Source organism: Heterodontus francisci, chromosome 47 (assembly GCF_036365525.1).
Source record: "Heterodontus francisci isolate sHetFra1 chromosome 47, sHetFra1.hap1, whole genome shotgun sequence".
NCBI lineage: Eukaryota > Metazoa > Chordata > Chondrichthyes > Heterodontiformes > Heterodontidae > Heterodontus > Heterodontus francisci.
Window position 1 is genome coordinate 13869374 of NC_090417.1, and position 25911 is coordinate 13895284.

The window sequence follows — 25911 nt, forward strand, 5'->3', positions numbered from 1 at the left end:
GACCCAAGAAGGAGGCCATTGAGCCAATCGAGTCTGCAGTATAGCATTGGATTGTCACTTTGGATTTTCAGCTCAGTCTCAGCAGAGACATTTGAAGGCATGACACTGTGATACAGAAGTAAGAGTGTTAGCCACTGACAGATCTGGACAACTTCACTGACTCACTGTAGCCTCAACATGATAGAAAGATATGATGGTCAAACACGTCCTGCTCTTTGTGACATTACTTCATTCTCTATGATAATTCTTTCATTTAAGTGGGATAATATCTCTTTGGGCACCAGGAGGTTTTCTGTTCATTGTAACAGCCTGTCACACTCGTCCCTGGAAGAAGCCTCGAGTTATAGGGAAAGCAATTGAGAGAGTGACTCCATCTCCTCAACCTCAGACCTCCCAACTCACACTTGTATCTATGTGTAGATATGCAGTTACAGGAGGACTCATGTTGGACTGGGGAGCTGGTCTCACTCAGGTCACCACGCCCCGTGAGGGCGAGCACTCTCTGTGTACATTGGCAGCATTCAAACTGAGCCCCCCCAAACGCCCATTTCAGTGCCTCGATGCTCACACCAGCACAGAAAGACTCCAGCACAGATATGGGATTGGTTTCAAAAGAAACCTTTTGGAAGGCAAGGCTTTGGTCCCAGACTGGTCGGACCCTGCAGCTGGCCTCCCTCTCTCTGACTTCACTGAAGACTCGTTTTGGGATTTGGGCAGAAGTGCTCTCCAGCTCTGGTGAATTGAATCAGGCAAGTGGAGCAATGCAGTCTTGAGTTTATGTGAAGTGGGCACAGGATAGAGGGAGGGAGTGGATCCAGGAGATAAGATCCCTGTTTCTCTGTCGCTGCTCTCACTGGGCACCAGACATCAGGACCAAGGACGATTTGCAGAGCTAAACAGCCAGTGAGAATCAGGGCAAGATGTCACAACAGTCTGTTTCAGACACAAAGTGCAGAGAAGAAAAGGTTTCAGTCTGAATCCGAATGCGTGAATATGCGAATTGGGTTAGATGAAGTAGGGGTGCACTGTGCCCCTTCCAAAGCAAAGAAGGCCATTTGGCCCATCCCGCCTTTGCTAGCTCTTTCGTCGAGTGATCCAGTCAATCCCATTCCCCTGCTCTTTCCTTCAAATGTTTCACCTGGCCCGATTGGCCAGTTGCTGTTCTGTAAATCCTATGGAATTCTATCCAGAAGGAAAATAGTGCGGATGCTGGAAATCTGAAAGAAGAAGAGGAAATGCTGGAATTCCTCAGCAGCATCTGTGAAGAGGGCAACAGAGTTAACATTCTCGGTTGATGTCCTTTCATCAGAGCTATGGAATTCTCTGCCTGATTTTGCACGATCACAAAATGCTTCATACCATCTTTAGCAAGTTGAAATAGCATGTCACGTGCTTCAAAACTTGACCTGGTTAAAACTCAGCGCCATTGGCTATTGTGTACTGTGTGTTGTGCCTTTGAAAAATCTGTTGTTGCAGATCTGTCATCTCCATAACCTGGTTGAAATTGTAAAACACTCAGTGGTACAAGTCCCTGCGCATGCTCGAGATTTGCGTTCCTCAAAGACTTGTTTTGGAAGAATCTGTTGGATGAAATCTAATGCACACATTTAGCTGAAAAGAAGTGACTTTTTGCTTTGTTGTTGCCTTGTGCAGGTCAGTGGGGTTTACCGACAGTGTCTGCAGCGGGTGTGATCGGCATGCTCAGTGCTGTCGTCGCCAGTATTATTGAGTCCATTGGTGATTATTACGCCTGTGCTAGGTTGTCCTGTGCTCCACCCCCGCCAGTTCATGCCATCAACAGGTACGGAAACTGTCTGTTTTTTTGTTCTCCATCTCTCACCCTCTCTCTCTTCCCTGTCTCTCTCTCTTTCTTCCCCTTGCTCTCTCTTTCTCTCTCTCTCTCTCTTTCTCTCTCTCTTCCCTCTCTCTCTCTCTCTCCTTTCCTCCCTCTCTCACTGTCCTCCCCATGTCTTTTACCTTTCTCTCTCTGTCTCTCTAAATGTGCACAGAACGAAAAGGATAACTTGCCAAATGTTGCTGAATTGGTTGACTGTTGACATGCTGATTGACCATCACTGATTCAACTTAATGAGCACACACTGTCCTCAGCACTTGGCTCACTTTGAGGGGCCACGGGGTTGCCATGCCAGCACTATGCTGATAATGCTTTGTGATTTCATGAAGATCTTTGGAACGGATGTTGAGTGAGCTGTGTGTGTTCATCCATCATTATAGTGGGCATGAGGTGGAAGTGAGTGCATCTGGAGAGCTCAATCAGACTGAACGGCTTGATGCAGAGAAAGTTTCAATCCATTTTCCCAGTCAGCTAGATCAACCTGGAAGTGCTGACACAAACACCTCTTCTTGTTCCCATTTGCTTTCTCTTCCCAATCAGGCTACCGGCCCTTAGTGAAACGTAATGCCTCAGGACGTTCAACCACAAAGAGATAGACACACAAGTGGCAAAGAGGTGGGCAGGGTCTCCTTGGCTGGGGGGCAGGATGATGGGAAGGGGGAAGGTGAGTGAGAACTGGGTGGAAGATCTCTCGTGCCCTCTGCCTTCAGTTTGGATACCTTGTGTTCAAAGCAGCCATTCCCCACAAGCTGTTGCAAAGTGTTCTGCTTCTGCACAAAGGCTGCTGCAGATGTAAAGCCTGCACACAGTTCAACCTGTCACTTCGGCTCATGAACACTAGAGGAAGCCCAAGTTTTTTTTTTTTGCATGTGACTCCAAGGGGCTGATGAGCAATGTTAGAGCCTTGACATGAACTTGCAGAGCGGGGTAACCTGCATTCAAGCTACTGACTGATTCAGAAACTGGCTGGGTTCTACCATAGGTTACTGTCTGGGCACTGATCTTGCAGTTGAACCTTGGTCTGCCACAGGATTTTAATGCAGCCGCTTGGTGATTTTGAGTGATAAAGAGCAAACATATCCTCCGCTCCGTCACCATCGCTGAATAGTGATGGAGGCTCGAGGTTGTCATTATCCTTGGTGACACTCCAAACAAAGGTGAAATTCAACCTCGTGTTCCCACTGCCGATGGTTAGCCAGTGACTCCTACTGAAACAAGGCTGTGTGTGCTGATCTTCACTGAGGATCTGAGCAAGCTCAGCTGTGATGCCTGCCGTAGTTGAATTGCCTACGCCGCTCGGGTTCGAGGTTCCAGTGGAACAATATCAAATCGAGAGATTTTGTCTGTTGGAATATCCAAGTGACTGTTATTAATTCCTGTTACTATCACTTCGTTTGAAGGGGCATCATGATCGAAGGTGTATCCTGTGTGCTGGATGGATTGTTTGGGACGGGAAATGGGTCAACGTCCTCCAGCCCCAATATTGGAGTGCTGGGAATCACCAAGGTAGGGCTGGAGCTGACTGGGAGATGGATCGTACAATGGGAAAGCCCACTTAACAAAGCTTGTTCAAATACTTCATCAGAAAGCAGACTGCCCCATCCCCAATAGTTTCCCCGGGAGCTGTATTCTTCGGTGTTCATTCTCAAGTGACGGCCACTTTGGGAGAGCAATTTCCTGCCACTGTGGTTTGCTATTTGAATAGTAACACTCCTCAGTAACACTAGTGTGAATTCAGTGGCTCAGTGAAGCATGTATAGAATAGAAGCATGACAGAGTATCAAGGAAGAAATAATGGGTATAAGAAAAGCAAAATACTGCAGATGCTGGAAATCTGAAATAAATACAGTAAATGCTGGAAAGTTAACGTTTCAGTTCAGTGACCTTTCATCAGAAATAATGGGTGCTTGTCTGAAAGGAATGGTGATAATCATGGGAGATTTTAATCTACATACAGACTAGAAAAATCAGATAGGCAAAGGTAGTCTCGATAGGAGTTCATGGAATGTTTTCGGGATAGTTTCTTCAAACAGTACGTGCTGGAGCCAACCAGAGAGCAGACGATACTAGACCTGGTATTGTGGAACGTGATAGGCTTAATTGATGACCTCACAGTGACATCATATGTTTGAATTTTACATTCAGTTTGAGAGAGAGAAGAGTGGGTCCAAGACTAGTATTTTAAACTTAAATAAGGGCAATTATGAGGGCATGAAAGCAGAGCTAGCTAAAGTCAACTGGCAAATTAGGTTAAGGGATAGGTCAATATCGAGATGCAGTGGCAGACATTTAAGGGAATATTTCAGAATACACAGAATAGAATAGGAACTCAAGAAAATTACAGTCACCAGGGACGTGGTACTGAGCAAATTGTTGGAGCTGTGGGTTGAGAAGTTCCCGGTTCCTGATAGACTTCATCCGAGGGTCTTAAAAGAAGTGGATTGTGAGATAGTTGATGCGTTGGTTTTAATTTTCCAAAGTTCCCTCGATTCGGGGAAGGTTCTATTCAATTGGAAAATAGGGAATGTAACTCCTTTATTCAAAATGGGAAAGAGACAGAAAGCAGGAAACTGCAGGTCAGTTAGCTTAACATCTGACATAGGGAAAATGTTAGAATCTATTATTAAAGACGTTATAGCAGGGCATTTGGAAAAATTCAAGGTAATCAGGCAGAGTCAACGTGGTTTTGTGAAAGGGAAATCATATTTAACCAATTTATTGGAGTTCTTTGAGGGAGTTACATGTGCTGTGGATAAAGGGGAATCGGTGGATATATCGTACTTAGATTTCCAGAAGGCATTTGATAAGGTGCCACATCTAAGGTTATTGCAGAAAATAAAAGCTCATGATGTCGGGGTTAATATATTGCCTTGGATGGAATATTGGCTAGCTAACAGGAAACAGAGAGTAGGCATAAATGGGTCATTTTCTGGTTGGCCAGATGTAACAAGTGCTGTGCCACAGGAATCTGTGCTGGGACCTCAACGTCTAACAATTTATCTCAATGACTTGAATGAAGGAACCGAAGGTATGGTTGCTTATTTTGCTGATGACACAAAGATAGGCAGGAAAGTAAGTTGTGAAGAGGACATAAGGAAGCTACAAAGGGATAGCGATAGGTTAAGTGAGTGGACAAAGACCTGGCAAATGGAGTATAATGTGAGAAAATGTGAAATTGTCCATTTTGGCAGGAAGAATAAAAAAGAAGCATATTATCTAAATGGTGAGAGATTGCAGAGCTCTGAGATGCAAAGGGATCTGGGTGCCGTAGTGCATTAATCATAAAAGGTTGGTCTGCAGGTACAGCAAGTAATTAGGAAAGCTAATAGAATGTTATCATTTATTGCAAGGGGAATTGAATACATAAGGACGGAGGTTATTCTTCAGTTGTACAGGGCACTGGTGAGACCACATCTGGAGTACTCTCTACAGTACTGGCCTCCTTACTTAAGGAAGGATGTAAATGCGTTGGAAGCAGTTCAGAGAAGGTTTACTAGACTAATACCTGGAATGGACGGGTTGTCTTATGAGAAAGGTTGGACAGCTAGGCTTGTATCCGCTGGAGTTTAGAAGAGTAAGAGGCCATTTGATTGAAACATATAAGATCCTGAGGGGGTCTCGACAGGATGGATGTTGGAAGGATGTTTCCCCAAGAGAGAGAATCTAGAACTAGGGGTCACTGTTTAAAAATAAGGGGTCGCCCATTGAAGACAGAGATGAGGAGAAATTTTTTCTCACAGAGGGTCGTGAGTCTTTGGAATTCTCTACCTCAAAAGGCGGTGGAAGCAGAGTCTGTGAATATTTTTAATGCAGAGGTAGATAGATTCTTGATAAGCGAGGGGGTGAAAGGTTTTTGGGGTGAGGTGGGAATGTGGAGTTGAGGTTACATTCAGATCAGCCATGATCTTGTTAAATGGTGGAGCAGGCTCGAGGGGCCGAGTGGCCTACTCATGCTCCTCGTTCATAGTCTTGCGAACCTGAACTCCTGTCCGTACCTGCAGTCATGAGTGACCACTGGTGCTGCCTGTTCTTGGCTGATGTTTGGCCTGCTCTTTACCGAGTATCACATTGATTTGGACAAGCTTTGCTGGTCTAAACAAGCACAAAGTTCATTCCTGTCAGCACTTACTGTTCTCGGGAGCAGCTGATCGAGGAGTTGTCATCATGGGAAATCACTTCATGTTGGGGATTGGTCTAGTTTCGTTTCCTTTTTAAAAAAAATTAAACTTCTCCCTGCCCTGCCCCCACTTTGGGTTGTGTTCCTGAGTTTTAAAAAGTCTCTTCTGCCCCTGTCACAGCCGAGCAGTCAAGCAGAAGTTGCTGGCCTGCAGCTTGCTTGGAGACATACAAGATTAGGCCAAAGGCTGATGTTATCTCGGATTCTTGCACACTCCGTTTTGGGAACGGTCCTGATGCCTGCAGAATCCCACACTCGTTTGTCGGCCTTTGTTGAGTTAGCATTCCAGACTGCTGTCCTCGCCCACCGTCGTGAGAGATTCGGGACTTGCACTGCTAAGGTTTGTGACTGGCCCTCCACTTGGGGTTATCTCTGGGCGTCTCCTCCACTTGTATCTCTCCATTGTTGGCACAGATTGGAAAAGTGGACATAACGAGAAACCCCATCAGTGTCCGAGCAAACTACACCATAGGATTCGGAGGTGACAATGCTTTGTCCTGTTCAGCCACCAGCAAAGGGTTAAATTCTCTGAAGGGTCATGAATAATCTATCAATCTCTGACTGACCTAGAAAGCTTCTGTCGCTATGACCCTCCTCCCAACCCCAAACATGGGTGTCAATGAGCTGCTGACCTTTGACCCTCTGAGGAACCCTGGCATGATTTCTGCACCAGCATCCAAAACCCAAGAACCTTCTCATTGTTCACGTCGTGTTTCTTCCAATACTTGACAAAGGAGAGTTGATGAAAGCCCAGCATTCATTTCACTCTTCCCAGTGATGGCTCCCATCTGGAAAATCCCCCTTGCTTGGGATTTGAGAAGAGAGGAGCTGGGAGGAGACTCCTTATCTGACAGGGTAGCCTGGAGTAAGTCTTGACAAAAAAAAACAGGCACTCGGTGAGAGATTCCAAGAATTGATGTGGGTAAAACACGCAAGAGGCACTCTGAAACCATGGGCACTCACCAATGTGCTGTCGGCTGCAGCAATCAATTCACCCAGCTCTTTTTCCAAGTTAAAGCAGGGGACGTGCAGCTCAGTGTGAGTGGCTTTGATGGAATGGGGGGCTCTTTACCCAACATCCATTGCAGCAGAGAAATGACTCTATGTCTGACTGAACACTCACTCACCTCTTTCCCAGGGATCCTGCTGCTCAGGATGCTGGGCAAAGAAGTCTGCAATCTGCAGAACATTTATCAAGTACACACGAGAAAGTCACCTGTGAACCAAGGGCAGCTGGTCCCTAAGGTGTCGCCAAGTTCCAGCTTTCATTGTAATTTGGAAGAGGTTTCCTTCAGTAAGGTTACTTCTCCCGTTCTTGACCGTATTTATCAATAGATGGTGTTAATGGCTGCATCACAAACCATTGCCAATCAGGACTGGTTCCCTGCTGTGGGGTCGCGCCAAACTCAAATCCAGGAGCTTTCAAAGCTGGCTCCACCGCTCATCTTAGGCATTAGGTATGAGGGGCTGAATGGCCTCATGTGTACAGTCCTCCTGTTTTGTCCTGTGAAAGTACTCTTGGCTGATTGTACACTGCTAACCTTCTTTGTGTTGGTTCTTTAGGTGGGGAGCAGGCGGGTGATACAGTATGGAGCTGCAATGATGCTTTTGCTGGGCACCATTGGAAAATTCAGTGCACTCTTTGCATCGCTCCCAGATCCAGTCCTTGGAGCACTCTTTTGCACTTTATTTGGTAGGTTGGTGTTTTCTTTGCCCATGATTTACGTTCTGATGTCAGCCCAAGAGATTGTCCTTGTGTCCAGGGTTCATGGCTGAGTTCTACTCCCACTTGCTGAGACCTGCTGTTGTCTGACAGTGCTTGTCCCAATGGATGTGACAGCATCATTGGGCCCAATAGCTAATGCATTGTTCCGGAGTCCATCCGCTACGGGTACTGACACAGCAAATGAAATGCAAGCTGGAATTGACCTACATGTCGGGCAAGAGAAGCTGTGGAATGACCTACATCTTGGAGAATAGCAATGACATAGAGAAGTGTAATTACTATATTAGGAGCAAGACAATAACCTACATTTCCAGCAGGAAAAGATGGAATTGATTTACATGTCGGACAATGAAAACTAGGCCGTGATCTATAATTAAGACAAGAGGTACAAGCTAATGACCTACATTATGTGCAGTGAAAGGTAGAGTCGAGCCAGCAAGGCACAAATTCAATCAAATTATTTCTTTATTAAAACCCAATTGAGTGATGCACCATCAGTACTGAGGGAGTGCTGCCCTGTCGGAGGGTCAGTACTGAGGGAGCACTGCCCTGTCGGAGGGTCAGTACTGAGGGAGTGCTGCCCTGTCGGAGGGTCAGTACTGAGGGAGTGCTGCCCTGTCGGAGGGTCAGTACTGAGGGAGTGCTGCCCTGTCGGAGGGTCAGTACTGAGGGAGTGCTGCCCTGTCGGAGGGTCAGTACTGAGGGAGTGCTGCACTGTCAGAGGGTCAGTACTGAGGGAGTGCTGCCCTGTCGGAGGGTCAGTACTGAGGGAGTGCTGCCCTGTCGGAGGGTCAGTACTGAGGGAGTTCTGCACTGTCGGAGGGTCAGTACTGAGGGAGTGCTGCACTGTCGGATGGTCAGTACTGAGGGAGAGCTGCACTGTCGGATGGTCAGTACTGAGGGAGCACTGCCCTGTCGGAGGGTCAGGACTAAGGGAGCGCTGCCCTGTCGGAGGGTCAGGACTGAGGGAGCGCTGCCCTGTCGGAGGGTCAGGACTGAGGGAGCACTGCCCTGTCGGAGGGTCAGGACTAAGGGAGCGCTGCCCTGTCGGAGGGTCAGGACTGAGGGAGTTCTGCACTGTCGGAGGGTCAGTACTGAGGGAGTGCTGCACTGTCGGGTGGTCAGTACTGAGGGAGAGCTGCACTGTCGGATGGTCAGTACTGAGGGAGCACTGCCCTGTCGGAGGGTCAGGACTAAGGGAGCGCTGCCCTGTCGGAGGGTCAGGACTGAGGGAGCGCTGCCCTCTCGGAGGGTCAGGACTGAGGGAGCACTGCCCTGTCGGAGGGTCAGGACTAAGGGAGCGCTGCCCTGTCGGAGGGTCAGGACTGAGGGAGCGCTGCCCTGTCGGAGGGTCAGGACTGAGGGAGCACTGCCCTGTCGGAGGGTCAGGACTAAGGGAGCGCTGCCCTGTCGGAGGGTCAGGACTGAGGGAGTTCTGCACTGTCGGAGGGTCAGTACTGAGGGAGTGCTGCACTGTCGGGTGGTCAGTACTGAGGGAGAGCTGCACTGTCGGATGGTCAGTACTGAGGGAGCACTGCCCTGTCGGAGGGTCAGGACTAAGGGAGCGCTGCCCTGTCGGAGGGTCAGGACTGAGGGAGCGCTGCCCTGTCGGAGGGTCAGGACTGAGGGAGCGCTGCCCTGTCGGAGGGTCAGGACTAAGGGAGCGCTGCCCTGTCGGAGGGTCAGGACTGAGGGAGCGCTGCCCTGTCGGAGGGTCAGGACTGAGGGAGCACTGCCCTGTCGGAGGGTCAGGACTAAGGGAGCGCTGCCCTGTCGGAGGGTCAGGACTGAGGGAGAGCTGCCCTGTCGGAGGGTCAGTACTGAGGGAGCGCTACACTGTCGGGGGGGATCAGTACTCAGGGAGTTCTGCCCTGTCGGAGGCTCAGGACTGAGGGAGCACTGCCCTGTCGGAGGGTCAGGACTAAGGGAGCGCTGCCCTGTCGGAGGGTCAGGACTGAGGGAGAGCTGCCCTGTCGGAGGGTCAGTACTGAGGGAGCATTGCCCTGTCGGAGGGTCAGTACTGAGGGAGCGCTACACTGTTGGGGGGATCAGTACTGAGGGAGTTCTGCACTGTCGGGGGGTCAGTACTGAGGGAGTGCAGCACTGTCGGAGGGGCATTATGGAAAATGGTTTTGTATGGACTGTTCTTCTTTTTGCAGGAATGATTACAGCTGTTGGATTGTCCAACCTTCAGTTTGTTGACCTCAATTCATCTCGGAACCTTTTTGTCCTTGGATTTTCCATCTTCTTTGGACTTATGCTGCCCAGTTACCTGAAACACAACCCTCTTGTAACAGGTAGGTCTGCTCCCTGCTAAGACTTGTATTCTGTTGCTATGTGGAGGCTGCCTGACGTGCAGTGTTCACTGAATTCACAGGCCAATTCAGGTCAGGGTGAGTGGAGCTCCCACAGATACCAACAAAGGGGTAAATCTTTCACACAAAGAATAGTGGGTATCTGGAATGAGCTGCCTGAGGAGGTGGTGGAGGCAGGAACAGTAGCGACATTTAAGAGACATCTGGACAGGTACTTGAATGAGCAAGGCAGAGAGGGATATGGAATTAATGCAGGCAGGTGGGATTAGTATAGATAGGCATTATGGTCGGCATGGACGTGGTGGGCCGAAGGGCCTGTTTCTATGATGTACGACTCTATGACTCTATGTTGTGACCTGTGGAGAAGTGGAACTAGAATAAACAGTGCACTCCTCCCACCTCAGTCGTAACAAACATCACAGGAACTGGAGGTGAACGGCAGAGGCGAGGTTAAAACACAGGAATCCCGAAGCTGTTACCGGAGATTTGCTGCTCTGCTGTTAGATTTGCATAAACAGCATCTCGCTGTCTGCCTTCCCAATAAAATGTACTGAATGGTGTGAAGTTGCTGTGTTTGCACAGTAGACATGAACTAAACTGACTATAGAAGGTTAAGTCAAGTTATTTCCCGTCCACATCACCCGATAGCAATGTTAATTACTGCCAGTCAACCTCTCTCACCCTGAAAATTAACTTTTGCAAGTATGGAGTCTCATTCCTTCAGGTTTTATTTCTTTTTTTCTTACTTTCCCTTTCTGTCTCTTTCCTTTAATCCAATCTTAGTTTCTCACTCTATACCCAATATGAGGTTAAATTCACCAATTCTAATTGACACTTCCTTCTCAATCCCTGTGCTGTTTATTTCATAAGCCTTCAGTCTCGTTAAGGAGATACTTGCCCTGTTCGCTCATGTTTCAGATGCCCTGTTTTGCACTTTCAGCAACTTGCCACGCAAAAAAAGATAAAACTCCGCCCAGTTAATGGCAGAGGATGATATAGTTTGACTACAGCAGGCCGTCTCAAGTCTTGGTTCCTCATCAATCCCAAGTATTTTAGAAAATGAAACCAAAACACAATCTTTGCTCCCCTTTAAACCTCCTCTCTCTCACCTTAAATCTCTGCCCTTTACTTTTAGTCACCCCCTATCATGGAAAACAGACTCTGGCTATCTACCCTATCTATGCCTCTCATAATTTTATATACCTCTATCATGTCCCCTCCCAGCCTCCTTTGCTCCAGGTAAAACAGACCCAGCCTATCCAATCTCTCTTTATAACTCAAGCCCTCCAAACCAGGCAACATCCTTGCGAATCTTTTCTGCACCCTCTCTAGCTTAATCACATCTTTCCTGTCGTGCGGCGACCAGAACTGCACACAGTACTCCAAATGCAGCCTAACCAACGTTATGTACAACTGTAACATGACGCGCCAACTGTTGTACTCAGTGCCTCGGCTGATGAAGGCAAGCATGCCATACGTCTTCTTCACCGCCCTGTCTACCTGTGTTGCCACTTTCAGGGAACTATGCACCCAAAGGTGTCTCTGCTTAACAACACATCCCAGGGCTCTGCCATTCACTGGATATGTCCTGCCCTAGTTTAACTTCTCAAAATGCATCACTTCGCACTTGTCTGTGTTAAATTCCATTTGCCAATCCCTTGCCCACTTTCCCAGTTTATATCCTGCTGTAACCTTAGACAACCTTCTTCACTGTCCACTATACCACCAATTTTGGTGTCATCTGCAAACTTACTAATCATGCCCCCTACATGCACATGGAACATATATTTAAACTTTTTCCCACTTACCGATGCAGTCAATTAGAGACTCTATTTTTATCCCAGAATAAAACACACCAACCAGGTTTCTTGAATAAACAACAAAATTATCAGTTTAATTATAAAACAAGTCTTATCCAGTAACTGAGTAAAGCATAAACACACAGATTGAAATATTAAAGTTCCCTTTTTACCTTAGCCCCTCACACTCACACACCAAATTACTGGAAAAGTAAAGTGATTTGTGTTTTAGAGTTATATTACAAAAAAAAAAGACGAAAAACACTTGGGTTAAATACTTGCTAATTCTTGAAGAAGAAAGAGAAGATTTGGAAATATTTCCTTTGTTTTGGTTTGGCGTCCCAAATGTGTATAGACGGCTGTCACTGGGATCTTCCCAGAACAGTTCTTTTCAGGTGGCGTCGAAGATCAATTTGGGTAGGCTTTCAGGAAATGCAGCAACAGATGTTTCAGACACAGGCCTTGCAGGAAGAATGCTGCCACAGTTTCAGCCTGCATCTTACACTTCCTTATCAGCTCTGCGAGAGATGAAAAACTGGCAGGCTTTTTCCAAACTGCTGAAACAGGCTGATTTGGAGTTGTTTGTTCTTTTTGCCAAGTTTTCTCCAGCTGTCTGTGTCAAACCACTGTTCATCCCCAACTGCATTGTAACAATTCAAAGTGAAAGCAAAAAACATTCCAGGAGTCAAGCCTCCTGACCTCTATAAATCTGAACCTGTCACTTCGTGATAAAAATCTCCCCAAGTCAAAAACGACCCCTGCTGGGTAATTATTTGAAAACAGGTGCATTCCAATAACTTTGTTTTCAAAGACCTCTCAGTGACGCTGGTGAAAACCCATCCGCTGAGTCTTTTCAGTTTTCCCAAAATAAACCCAATCTTCAGGTCTAAAATACATGAGTCCTCAAAAAAATAATTTAAAATATAGAAGCATTCTTAATACACTTGCAGATCAATAACAGCAAGACACATTAGTTCTGTTGTTATTTGGCGAACAAATTATAAGCCCACGTGTTTGTCGTGAGCCTTGTCATGTGTTTTGAGTTTGGATTATTTAGTAGCTCTTTGACCTCTGGGTCAGCAAGCCCTCGGTTAACGCTCTACTCCAGGAGCAGACAATCGAGGCTGGTACCTGAGTGCAGTACTGGTGGAGTGCTGCACTGCCGGAGGGAGTGCTGTCCATTGTTTGAAGCATTTATTCGAGGTCACATCTGTGCGTTCCAGTGGTTCACACAGATGCTTGAAGAATCTCCCGGTGCAGTGAAGAGCCACAAACCGAGAGATTGAGGTATGAGCAGAGACTAAAGAAACTGAGGGTTTTCAGACCATGGGGGTTACCTTATACAAGGAAAGGAAGGAATTGTAAACCTTTTCGAAATCCGGAGTTGGGCCTCAGCTGGAATATTTGAGTCCTGTTCTGAGCAGCATACTTTCAGAAGCATGAGAAAAGTTTTTGAGACTGACTAGAAAGATAATGGGGATGAGGGACTTCAATTATGTGGAGAAGCTGGGGTTGTTTTCCTTGAGAGCAGAGAAGGTGAAGGGGAGATTTAAAATTGGGAAGGATAGTAATGGAGTACATGGGGAGAAATTGTTTCTACTGGCAGAAAGGTCGGTAACTCGAGGACCCAGATTTCAAAAGTCCAGAGGCGATGAGTTGAAAGGTGTTTCTGCAGTGAGTTGTTGTGATAGGGAATGCACTGCCTGAAAGGGCGGTGGAAGCAGATTCCGGAGTAGCTTTCAAAAGGGAACTGGATAAATACTTGAAAAGGAAAAAATTGCAGGGCAATGAGGAAAGAGCAGGAGAATGGGATTAATTGGAAAACTCTTTGAAAAGCTGGCACAAATACAATGGGCCTCCTTCTGTGCTGTGTCATTGTCTGAGGATGGTCAATGTTAGGACAAGTATCAAGGAGACATGACTTGATTCAAGGTTAATCCTTGGCAGGTTCAAGCTACCTCACGGTACCTTGAGGAGTAATATCAGAGAATCTGTCACACAGAGTAACCTTCAGGGAGGGCCATTTCTGTAAAGACCCTCAAATTCAGGGATTAAAAGGGTTTTCCGAATCACCCAAGGTGGACACTTCCTTATTGCCTATCTGTCTTGAGATTGGAACTGACTGTTGAAGCCATTGCTGTTTATGGCTGCTTCCATGGCTTTCTCTTACACTTGAGTGTGTGTCTGCGTGTGCGTGTGTCTGTCTGTATGCGTTTCTCTGTCTGTCTGTCTGTCTGTCTCTCTCTCTCTCACCATCTTGTCTTTTCTCTGCCAGGTATTAATGAAATTGACCAGGTTTTGAACGTTCTGTTGACGACAGCAATGTTTGTGGGAGGCTGCGTGGCGTTTATTCTGGACAACACCATCCCAGGTAGGTCTGAAAGCTAGGATGACAACACTGCAGAGCCGAGTGATTTCCTGCCTGACTTGTCCTGATGTGAGAAACGGTGGTCAGCTCCTCGGCCTGACTGGAGATTGGCCGCGAAAACCCCCCCCCCCCCTCATGTTGTGGGGGCGTTCAGCACTATTTTACAACACATTGAGTTTGTTTGCTTGCAAGTACTTTCCTGCTCTCTTCCATTGACACTTGCACTTTGCATTGAGTCGAAAGAGCAGAAACAGGCCATTCGGCCCATTTGGGTGCATGCCAGTGTTTGTGCTCCTGTTGAGTCTCCTCCCACCCTACTTCATCTCACCCTATTTCTCAATTCTGTTCCTTTCTCCCTCCTGTGCTGAACCAGCTTCTGCTTAAATTCATCTGCAGTGTTCACCTCAGCCACTCCCTGTGGCAGTGAGTTCCACATTGGCACCACTCTCTGGGGAAAGAGATTTCTCCTGAATTCCTGGCTATCTTATGTTTCTGGCCTCTGGTTTTGGTCTTCCCTGTCAGTGTCCAATACTCTGCTGGAGAGATCAAGCTACGACAGTGCCAGGGTGCATGTCTGGCCCAGTGTGCCCCATCGTGACGTGCTGGCTATCTGTTGTGTCCCACTCCTCCTGTGAGTTTTAGCAATGCTATGATACTGGTCTCTGCCCTCCTGAGCTCTGCATTGTGAATTCTGCTCACCTCTCGAGGGCAGTCAACTGGTGGCTGTCGTTCTGACTCGCTCTTGGAGTGGTGAGCGACTCTGAGCCTGCAAAGGGACCATCCAGCAATCTTCTCCAAGTCGATACGTTTCTGTTGTCCTGTTTTGATGGTGAGGATCTGTCGTCCCTTGTGGTTACCAGTCAATGGTTTATGTGAATGGGTTTGACATTGAATGAAGGATGGGACTGGTGCAGGCAGTAGTCTCCCACCCTGTACGGGTGAGTGAGGGGAACTCCATGTCTTAGCCGTAGTTCACTGAGTAGCAGTCTTGCCTCTGGGCTCAAGTCTCCACTTGAGGCTGAAAGTGCAGTGCAGTACTGAGGGTGCGCTGCACTGTCAGAGGTGCCGTCGTTCGGATGAGACGTTAAACTATGGCCCCGCCTGTCCTTTCGGATGGCACTATTTCAGAGAAGAGCAGCTGAGGTATCCCCAGTGTCCTGGCCAATATTTATCCCTCGGTCAATGTCACCTAAACAGATGATCTGTTTGCTATTTATTGGGATCTTGCTGTGCACAAACTTGGCTGTTGCGTTTTTGCGAAATGACAGCAGTGACTACACTTTAACAAGTAGCTGCTTGGCTGTGAAGGCTCTTTGGAAACGTCCTGAGTTGCTGCTTAAACACAGACTGGTTATTCTTCACATTGCATGTACCTTGATGATAACCTCTTAACTCCATCCTTTGCTTTCACGACAGGAACCATTGAAGAGAGGGGTCTTCGCAAGTGGAAGGCTGGAGTAATTGGAGCCAAGTCTTTGGATAGCAAAGAGACATACAATTTTCCCTTTGGCATGAAATACATAAAAAGATACAAACTGTTCAGCTACCTTCCCATCAGCCCGACTTTTACAGGATACGCCTGGGGAAAGGGTCACAAGCAAAGCAGCCTGCGGAGACGAGAGCAGGATGCTGAATCCACAGGATAGCATGTCGTCAGCCGCATTGTCCTCTGCAATTGTGCGACTCCTTTTCTACGATTGAGTTGGTGTCCTCAGCAATGCGGGGAGGGGCTTGGGGTGGGGGGGTGGGTGGGGATGATTCTATGTCATTGCACTGTCACAAGAAAAAAAAACCAAACTCTCTTTATGTTCAGGCTGGGAAGGGAGTGAAGTATTGGATCTTTTTGTCAGTCTGAACCCTTTGTTGGAGGATATTACCAAGATGGCGTCTCATGATGCAGCGTGTGGGAACCCCATGGGTCAGCACTGCATCTTTAGTCACTCTCATTGATATTGCCGAAACAGTGGCAGAAAGCTGAACACTGCGCAAACTTGCCAGGTCTCCTTTTATTTCTGTGGAGCAGGGTGGAGGTTGTGGAGGGGTGCGGAGAGTGGGCCTTTGCATCAGAACAAGCCAATGGCTGTTGTCGCCTGGTGTCTTTGTTTTGGGGTTGGGTTGTGTGGGTGCAGCCCAAGGCTCTGTGTGTGTGTGTGTGTGTGTGTCTGTGTGTGTCTGTGTGTCTTCAAGAACAAGACTGTTTTTGCAAAGTGCACTAGGAATACAAGAAAAATACCAAGGGTGAACAAAGGCCATTCAGCACATCGAGCCTGCCTGTCTGCCCGGCCCACCATCCAACTCCATGCCAAATTACGTTCCCTCCCGTGACCACACCTGGGAAATTATTCCAAATACATCCGACCCCCTAACTCAAGATCCTTTTCCCCAGGATCCGTCTTCATTCACTTGTTCTCTTGGCCTGAATTGCTCTTTCTTTGACATAAAGCCATGTAATATTTGATATTTGACCTCTGGGAGGTCCTTGATTAAGCTTCTCTCCAGACTAGCTTTTAAGCCTGTCTTCTCTTTCCTCGTTGTTCAACCACTTTCAGTCATTCTTCTTGCTTTTCTTGGCAATCACCGTGTGTGTGGCCGGCACCTTAGAAAACACAATGCCCTGAATGAGGTCTGATGATAAAACTACAGCCCTGATTTCTTCTCCACATGGTACCTGTTCTGGGCACTGTATCAAGATAGAGTACTTGTTTCTCTATTTCCTCTCCACTATATCTTAACAGTGCAAGAGTTGAAGGTTACTGTCGCTTCCTGTGCTCATTCTGACTCTCTCCCACTTGCCAGTCTTTGGTAATTTTCGTGCCTCCTCTTCCCTTTCGTGCTTTGCATTTCTCATTACGAGAATGAACTTGCTACTTTATCGGCCCAATTGCACAACAGACATAAATCTTCCAGGAACAGCTTGACAGTCTCCACCATCCCGACTGCACTGCCAAATTGAACTGGTGGCCAAGGGGAACAAAGCTTCCAATTGGTTTCTTTGATGTCAGTTCAGAGTAGAAGATGTTGGGACTGAATGTGCAGCTACTGTGCTCTGAGACATGGCAACTCTCCATTTACACTTTCTGATACAATATTTGATGTCATCTTCCAATTCCTGACCCAGTCCTACATTCAAGTCCCTGTTTCACGTGGATTGGAGTTTCATTCGCACTCTTGGAGGTGGGACTCACCTACACATGAGTGAGGTCCTGGGCAAGCCCCATCCCCCCCTCCCTGAGGCTCCTCAGAAGGAGCCCCATGTTTCTCCCATTGGAGTTTTCCCTACTCCCTCACTGGAGTCTCATTGACCTTGCCAAGCATTCCCTGTTGGCTGATAGGCCTCCGGAAGGAGATTTGTGAACGAGCCCTTTGTTTATTTATTTATTTCCTGGGACTGATGTGATTGTCAGGAGCGGGTTAAGGCTTTCTGAATGGGTCTCCCTCCAGTACTGAATGACAGGATTTTTCTGTTGAGAAAGTGGTGGAAAAATCAAAGTGAGCCAAAGTAACGAAGGCAGCTGTAGGCCTGCCCCACGAAGACACCATTCTGAGTGGAGTTTTCAGGCAGGCTGACAGGTGGCTGGTGGAATTTCTCAACCTGCTTGTTGATCATCCAAACCTTTGTTTGAGCTACTGACGTGAATGTAACTTTCAGTGGGCAGAGAGTGTCACCGTCAGCAACCCCTCCTTCAAAAAGGAAAGAGGCCTTGTGGAGTATGAAGGAGTTCCGGTCATCTTCAGCATCAGCAGGTCAAGTTCAAGCTTTGCTCACCTTTCCCGCTCTCACTTGGTGCACTGGCTTGTCTCATAAACTGTGAGAGTAAGGGTCAGTAAGGCGTCTTGACTTCTGCTGGCCATCCAGTGTGCCCTCCCTCCTCCTCCTCCTCCAACCAAGACAGGAAAGTAAGCCTGGCCTGGGCAGCTTCAGACTCGGTGTGATGCCTTCTGTGTGGAAGAGCGTCTGAGAGAGGGCTGGCATTGATTGCTCACTTGGGTGAGGACGGAGGCCGGGGACTGGCACCTGCAGGCCATCCAGGGAGGGAGCAAGGGCCAAAATCGGAGGGGGACCAATTTTTTTTCTGATTGCTACAACAGTATGGAGGAGGAGCCTGTAGCTCATCCAATCATTTTCAACATTGAGAGGGAGTGTCGTTGAAAATAAGATCCTGGACAATGTGCACAGATGGTTTCCCAGCAAGGGTAGGGCAAACTAGTCCTGAACAGGAAGCAATCTCTATCGTGTTTATCAAATTCCAGTATCACAACAGAGAGGTAGTTCTGTGAATTCGAGTGTCTGTACTTAACAGATCTGCCCAGTCATGGTGATGGAGTGGAAAACTGCAGTATTCTATTAGCCCACTAAAGATGACTGGAAAAGACATATTTTTATCCACTGTGGTCATCGCTGGCCAGGCCAGCATTTATTGCCCATCCCTAATTGCCCTTGAGAAGGTGGTGGTGAGCTGCCTTCTTGAACTGCCGCAGTCCATGTGAGGTAGGTACACCCACAGTGCTGTTAGGAAGGGAGTTCCAGGATTTTGACCCAGTGTCAGTGAAGGAACGGCGATATAGTTCCAAGTCAGGATGGTGTGTGACTTGGAGGGGAACTTGCAGGTGGTGGTGTTCCCATGCATCTGCTGCCCTTGTCCTTCTAGTTGGTAGAGGTCGCGGATTTGGAAGGTGCTGTCTGAGGAGCCTTGGTGCATTGCTGCAGTGCATCTTGTAGATGGTACACACTGCTGCCACTGTGCGTCGGTGGTGGAGGGAGTGAATGTTTGTAGATGGGGTGCCAATCAAGCGGACTGCTTTGGGGGTTCTAGACAGTGTCAAGCTTCTCGAGTGTTGTTGGAGCTGCACCCATGCAGGCAAGTGGAGAGTATTCCATCACACTCCTGACTTGTGCCTTGTAGATGGTGGACAGGCTTTGGGGAGTCAGGAGGTGAATTACTCACCGCAGGATTCCCAGCCTCAGACCTGCCCTTGTCGCCACAGTATTTATGTGGCTGATCTAATTCCGTTTCTGATCAATGATGACCCCCAGGATGTTGATAGTGGGGGATTCAGTGATGGTAATGCTATTGAATGTCAAGGGGAGATGGTTAAATTCTTGTTGGAGATGGTCATTGCCTGGCACTTGTGTGATGCGAATGTTACTTGCCACTTCTCAGCCCAAGCCTGGGTGTTGTCCAGATCTTGCTGCATTTCTGCACAGACTGCTTCTGTATCTGAGGAGTCACGAATGGTGCTGAACATTGTGCAATCATCAACGAACATCCCCACTTCTGACCTTAAGATGAGGGAAGTTCATTGATGAAGCAGCTGAAGATGGTTGGGCCCAGGACACTACCCTGAAGAACTCCTACAGTGATGTCCTGGAGCTCAGATGATTGACCTCCTGCAACCACAACCATCTTCCTTTGTGCCAGGTATGACTCCAACCAGCCGAAAGTTTTCACCTGATTCCCATTGACTTCAGTTTTGCTAGGGCTCCTTGATGCCATACTCGGTCAAATGCAGTCACTCTCACCTCACCTCTGGAGTTCAACTCTTTTGTCCATGTTTGAACCAAGGCTGTTATGAGGTCAGGAGCTGAGTGGTCCTGGCGGAACCCAAACTGAGCATCACTGAGCAAGTTATTGCTAAGCATGTGCCGATTGATAGCACTGTCGACCCCATCCATCACTTTGCTGATGATCGGGAGTACACTGATAGGGAACGAGTTGGCCGGGTTGGATTTTTCCTGCTTTTTATGGGCAGGACATACCTGGGCAATTTTCCACATTGCCGGGTAGATGCCAGTGTTGTAGCTGGACTGGTTCAGCTTGGTTAGGGGTGCGGCAAGTTCTGGAGCACAAATCTTCAGTACTATTGCCGGAATATTGTCAGGGCCCACAGCCTTTGCAGTATCCATTGCCATCAGCCGTTTCTTGATATCATGTGGAGCGAATCGAATTGGCTGAAGTCTGGCATCTGTGATGCTGGGGACTTCAGGAGGAGGCTGAGATGGATCATCAACTCGGCACTTCTGGCTGAAGAGGGATTCAAATGCTTCAGCCTTATCTTTCGCACTGATGTGCTGGGCTCCCCCATCATTGAGGATGGGGATATTTGTGAAGCCACCTCCTCCAGTTAGTTGTTCAATTGTCCACCGCCATTCACGGCTGGATGTGGCAGGACTGCAGAGCTTAGATCTGATCTGTTGGTTGTGGGATCGCTTAGCTCTGTCTATCGCATGCTGCTTACGCTGTTTTGCACGCAGATAGTCCTGTGTTGTAGCTTCACCAGGTTGACACCTCATTTTGAGGTATGCCTGGTGCTGCTCCTGGCATGCCCTCCTGCACTCTTCATTGAACCAGGGTTGGTTTCCTGTCTTGATGGTAATGGTAGAGTCGGGGGTCAAGAGCACCTTGTCTCTCCGCAGTTACTTGAGACCTTTCATACCCAATAGTCAGAAACCTCAGAAGTTTGTGAGTCACTGAGTCATTTGCAGCATAGAAGGAGACTTCGGCCCATCGGGTCCATGCCGGACTCCTGCCTCGAGTTGTTATTCACACCTCTTGAGCCTGAATCCAACGGGATGAATTCATCCTTTGCCCTTGTGTCATTGGTGTCACACCCTCCGAGAGGGTAACTCGCTGCCTGTGGTATACTTTCCTCCCGCTCTCAGTGCTCCACACCTCTCACTCTTCAAGGTCTTTCCGCGATTGGAATGTAAGTTAATCTTTGCCACTTTGAACCTTCGTGGCTTAACAATGGAGGTCAATTTGTCATTTTCTAGTTGGAGGTCTCTGAGCCTCTTCTGCGATGAGAGGAAGACTTGCGTTTGGTGGGATTGTGACACGGTTCCCAAAGTTAAGTCAGCCTCCAGAAGGTTGTGTTAATGCAGCAGGATAGCTGGAAGAGTGAAGTCTCCACAAGACATTCAGCTTATCACCCCAAACACTGCAGGGAAGCTCCTCTCCATTTTGGCATTGGAAGCTCCCGAGTAAATCGCACCCAGGTGGCGATGACTCGCGTTTCAGTTGGATGGATTGAATTTGACGGGGTTTTTTCTTATTGGGAGTGCGAGACTGACAAACATTGTGCTTGTTTTAATCTGCGAGATTCGATTCCACGTCGAACAGACAGGATGGTCAGGGCCCAGTTTGTCCCACCTGTTGAATAGAATGAGATCCAATCTTTGTGAATGTTTCGGTGGGTTGTGGGGAGAGGACAGGAACACCCTCTCAACTTCTCCTGTCGAGGGGCACGGTCATAGCAACAGAAATTTGAACAAGTTGGTCCTGCACTCCTCCGTTTCTGGCCTTTTGCACATCCCTGATTTGAATGGCTCCACCATTGGTGGCTGTGCCCTCAGCTGTCTGGGCCCGAAGCTCTGGAATTCCCTGCTTAAACCTCTCCTCCTCTCCACTGCTCTCTCTCCTCCTTGAAGACACTCCTTAAAACCTACCTCCTTGACCAAGCTTTTGGTCACCTGCCTTGATATCCCCCTGCGTGGCTCGGTGCCAAATATTGCTGCTGTGAAGCATCATGGGATATCTTACTGAACTGAGGTGCTATATAAATGCAAGTCGTTATTGTTTCCAAAGTACTGTATAATGATGACCCAGTCACCATGATAGTAAAGTGTTGCAATTGAAAACAAGAAGAATAACAAAAACTGCAGAGTAACTTTGTGCAGAGTGGTTGATTGGCAGGGACGCAGACTTTGAGGTCCCTGTGGCTTTCCCTCATTGTACCCTGCTCTCAGGAACTGTGCTGCAATTTGGTTCACATTTGGTGCAGATGTGCGAGTGACTGTCTGTCTGTCTGGTAACCACCCACATCCCCACCCCCCCTGCGCTCTGTCCCTTTGGCATATTTATTGGACGGAAGTGGTGACACGGGGGCTCTTCACTCAGGAGTCAGGCTACCCCCTTTGCAAACAGGACGTGGAGCCGCGGGACAGCACCGGGTTCCTGGCGGCATGGGGTATTTGGCGAGAGAGGGAGGTGGGGAATGCAGTATTTAATCAGCGCGATGTTCCTTCATTTGCTAGGAGTGGAAGTGGTGTTTCCTGGCTGTGCCCACCCACGGGTGCTGCGTGCCCTCCTCCCCTATTTGATGACGGATCTGATGGGAATGCCACCTGAAAAGCAACACCCACCCCTTCCTTTGGAGGAGAGCTGTGATGTTGTCACACTCCCGGTGACGAGCCAGAGTTGGAAAATGGCACTGCCAGCACACCATGGGAGTGTTGGTTTATGCAGTGGTTTGGCCCAGCAGCTGCCCCTCTCCCTGCCCACCTTCATCTCTTGGTCAGTCACTGGTGGGAGCCTGTGTGTAGAGAAGGGTTTGACAACCTTGCACAGTTGCCCAGGCCTTGGAACCTAACACCACTGATGCCCAGTCTGACTCCAGCACATTGGCATGGGGTAAAAGAAAAAGGCCAATTGCAGAAGTGAGGGTTGTAGTGGAAGGAACCCTTCAGTAAGCAGACAGATAACCCTGACTGTCAGAAGTGACTGTTTTTGTACTGGAATGGCTGTTGCTGCCAAACTGATAACAGTTTTAGAGGGAAAAAAACCCCTCTCTTAAAGGGTCCTCTGTCTTGGGGAGTGCAGGGCAGTCAAGATTTTTGCTCGCTAAATTTCCCCTTGTTACTGCTGATGGTATCTTGGGCCAGACTCCTCGAACTGTGCCCTCTTTCATTGAGTTTCTGCTGCCTCACTCCCTCACGCCAGCCTGCCCATGCACACTTGGGAATTATATCGGGTTAACCCAAGTTGACAAGCCACGTCAGGTGGGCAGGGTGATCTTGTGGTACAACATCTTGTGGTGGGTGGGATGGAAGTGGTGAGGCCCCACCCACATCTGTGCTCAACAGGAAGAGCCCAGTGCTCAGAGACTTGCTGCAGGTCTCCTGGATACCGAGTGGGTAGTGGATCACTTGGCCTGAAACGACACCAATGCCAGACCAACCAGGAAGGAGGCAAACATGAATTGCCAGGATGTGAGGAATTGGCCCCTGGTCTGGGGAAAAATCAGCAAAGGCCTCCCGTATCCTATTGGCCATCCCCGTGCTCCAGAACGAGTCGGACCTGATGGGGGTTCCTCTCTGCATGCCACGTGCCCAGCCTGCTGACCAGGCTGTGAAATGAGTTGAGGTTTCTGAATGCTGGGACCAATGCCAGTTGTTAGGTTTCAAGTGTGAGCAGTAAAAGATGGAAACTTCTGCTTCTGACTGTTGTCCAGGTATAAATTGGTATCTGGACAGATATGGGTTTTCATGGAACTCAAATCCACCAGTTCTCTTGTCTGATCATTCACACAGTCAGACCGGACTTACATTCCTCAGTGGGTTGAGAATAGACGTTTGTGTGTGTGTGTCTAGATATATATATATATATGTATGTGTATAGATATATATATATATATGTATGTGTATATATATATATATATATATATATATTGCCCTACTGTTTATTTTTGGGTTTTTTGTGACTGAATATTGTCAATGCTGCTAAGGGGAGGGGGAGCGGGAGGGGAGGGGAGGTGTAATGGGCACTTTCAGTCTTCACCCACTTTGCTTTGAGGTCTGTTAGCATGAGCTGATGTGACTGGGCATAACTGGAAGCACAGTGTTTTCCCCCGCTGCAGCTGTGCCTGTTGGCAAACCTTGGCAGAGGCTGGCACTATGAGAATGCCATGCGGTCGTAGTGACGTAGGGCTGTGGGATATATATATCCAGAAAACACTCTGTATTGGTGTAACTTATTTTGTCTGTCCTTTTTTTTAAAAAATCTAATGGGAATCACCTTGTGAAATTGCCCTGCAGAATGGGAAACTGGCACCTTTGAAGAAAGCGGGCTGATTGAGCGGAGGGCACTGCTTGCTGGTGAGCCTGAGAGCAGCCTGTTCAGTGACGGGGCCTGGTGCCCCTTTGCAGTGTAGACCTTCCACATGTTAAAGTTACCTGAAGCAGCTGCAATAAACAGAAGTGATTATAGTATGGTCCAGACATGGTATTGCACAGGTCTATGTCCATCTCTGAAACCAGATCCAGGGTTCGGCACAGGCTTGCCCTCACACCGTCACGCTCCAATCAGTCTGAGTTCCTCTGTCCTGGCTGAGAGCCGAGGTCATCTTCCTACTGAGCCACTCTCACCCTCACCAGACATCAGGAAACAATCCATTTGCAAACTCCTTCAACCCCTCCCACCAGATTAGCTGTTTCCTTTTCTCCAGCAGTTAATATTCTTTTGGCTCCCGTGACCGCTGGTGTGGTTCATGTGCACACAACAGTCCATTGTGATCGGATGTGTCAGCCAAGTGAATACGGAGAGTACATGCTGAATCCCAGCTGCATCAGTTGGGCACTGCAATGTTTCCTTCAAGATGCAATTTTCATCTTTGAAAAGTGAACCAGCTGAAAGGATGGAGGGTAGAAAAGGAGCCTGTGCTCAGCCTGTTCACGAGCAACACCTTTCTTTCCACCCCGGTGTTGTCAGTACAGATCAACACTGAGCGAAACATAGTTAGCAAGCATGTCCTCATGGTTGAGAAGGCAGACGAGGAAAGGTAGTCAGAAAGGACCCTTGTATTTATAGACAGCAAGCTCGAAAATTGGATTCCTCTTCAGTGCCCTCATCGCAGTTCCAGCACTTAGGGGACAGGTGGGGTGCGGAATCTTCCTGTGCCTCTCACACATTGGATGGGAGCTCAGGAACTGATTGCGAAGGTAGGTGCCAATTTCAGCCAATCACTTGGCAGTGTTGAGTCTCCAATAGTCACTGTTTGTTCCCAGTAGAACCATGTACTGTCTGTAAATCTGGAAGGGTGCTTCAGAAATTGTTTTGATGCTGTTAAAAGCTCTCTTTGTTGTTACTGTGTTGTTGTGAAGTGATCTTGTGTTTCAGCTTTGTCACCCTGTATTCTGAAGATCAGCACCGACAATGACAGAAAAAAATTCAATTGTATTTTTCTAACATTGCATCTTGAATTTATGTGAAATCTATTTAAAAGGCCATGATGTCTTTACAAGACTTTGCAGGGCCCTTGTTAAACCATATCTGTAAATCTTTTTCTCATTCCAAATTTGTTCGATAATTAAAGAAGAAAAATAGTTATAAACTTGATTGTTGAAACAGTTTCCTCCTTGAACTTCATTTCTTTGCGACCCCATCACCTTGGTCCCTCCTATTGGCTCACAGACTTCATTCCAGCCCAATCGCGTCCAATTCTGGGCACTGCACTTCTGGTAGAAGGTGAAGGCTTTTGAGAAGGGACATAACAGATTTACTGGAATGGTTCCAGGGATGAGGGGTTACAGAGATGTGGAGAAGCTGGGGTTGTTCTCCGGAGAATGGAGAAGGCAAAGAGGAGATTTGATAGAGATGTTTAAAACCATGAAGGGTTTACGTCGAATAAATAAGGGGGAACTGTTTCCTGTGGCTGACAGGTTCATCACCAGAGGACACAGATTTAAGAATGATTTTTTTTTTTTGAATGGAGTGAGTGTTTAGGATTTGTAATGCCCTGCCCAATAGAGTGGTGATGCACTTTCATTAGGAGCCTTCAAAAGGGAATTGGATAAATAGTTGAAGGAGAAAAAAGAAATTGCGGAGATATGGGAAAAGAGCCAGGAGTGGGAGGAACTGGAATTGTCTTGCAGACTTGATGGCTTTCCTCGGTTTTG

General features: G+C 47.8%; 1 protein-coding gene across 4 annotated transcripts in view; it reads left to right on the plus strand.

The window, feature by feature from the left end:
• Positions 1–25351, plus strand: part of LOC137357055 (solute carrier family 23 member 2-like) — a 64928-nt gene extending 39577 nt beyond the window's left edge. For all 4 annotated transcript variants that reach the window (XM_068023028.1, XM_068023029.1, XM_068023030.1 and 1 more), the window contains 6 exons: positions 1654–1801; positions 3256–3361; positions 7596–7725; positions 9918–10055; positions 14148–14243; positions 15657–25351. In XM_068023028.1, the coding sequence (XP_067879129.1) occupies positions 1654–1801; positions 3256–3361; positions 7596–7725; positions 9918–10055; positions 14148–14243; positions 15657–15886 (848 nt within the window). In that variant the 3' untranslated portion in view covers positions 15887–25351. The remainder of the gene's footprint in view (positions 1–1653; positions 1802–3255; positions 3362–7595; positions 7726–9917; positions 10056–14147; positions 14244–15656) is intronic.
• The last annotated feature ends 560 nt before the right edge of the window (positions 25352–25911 follow it).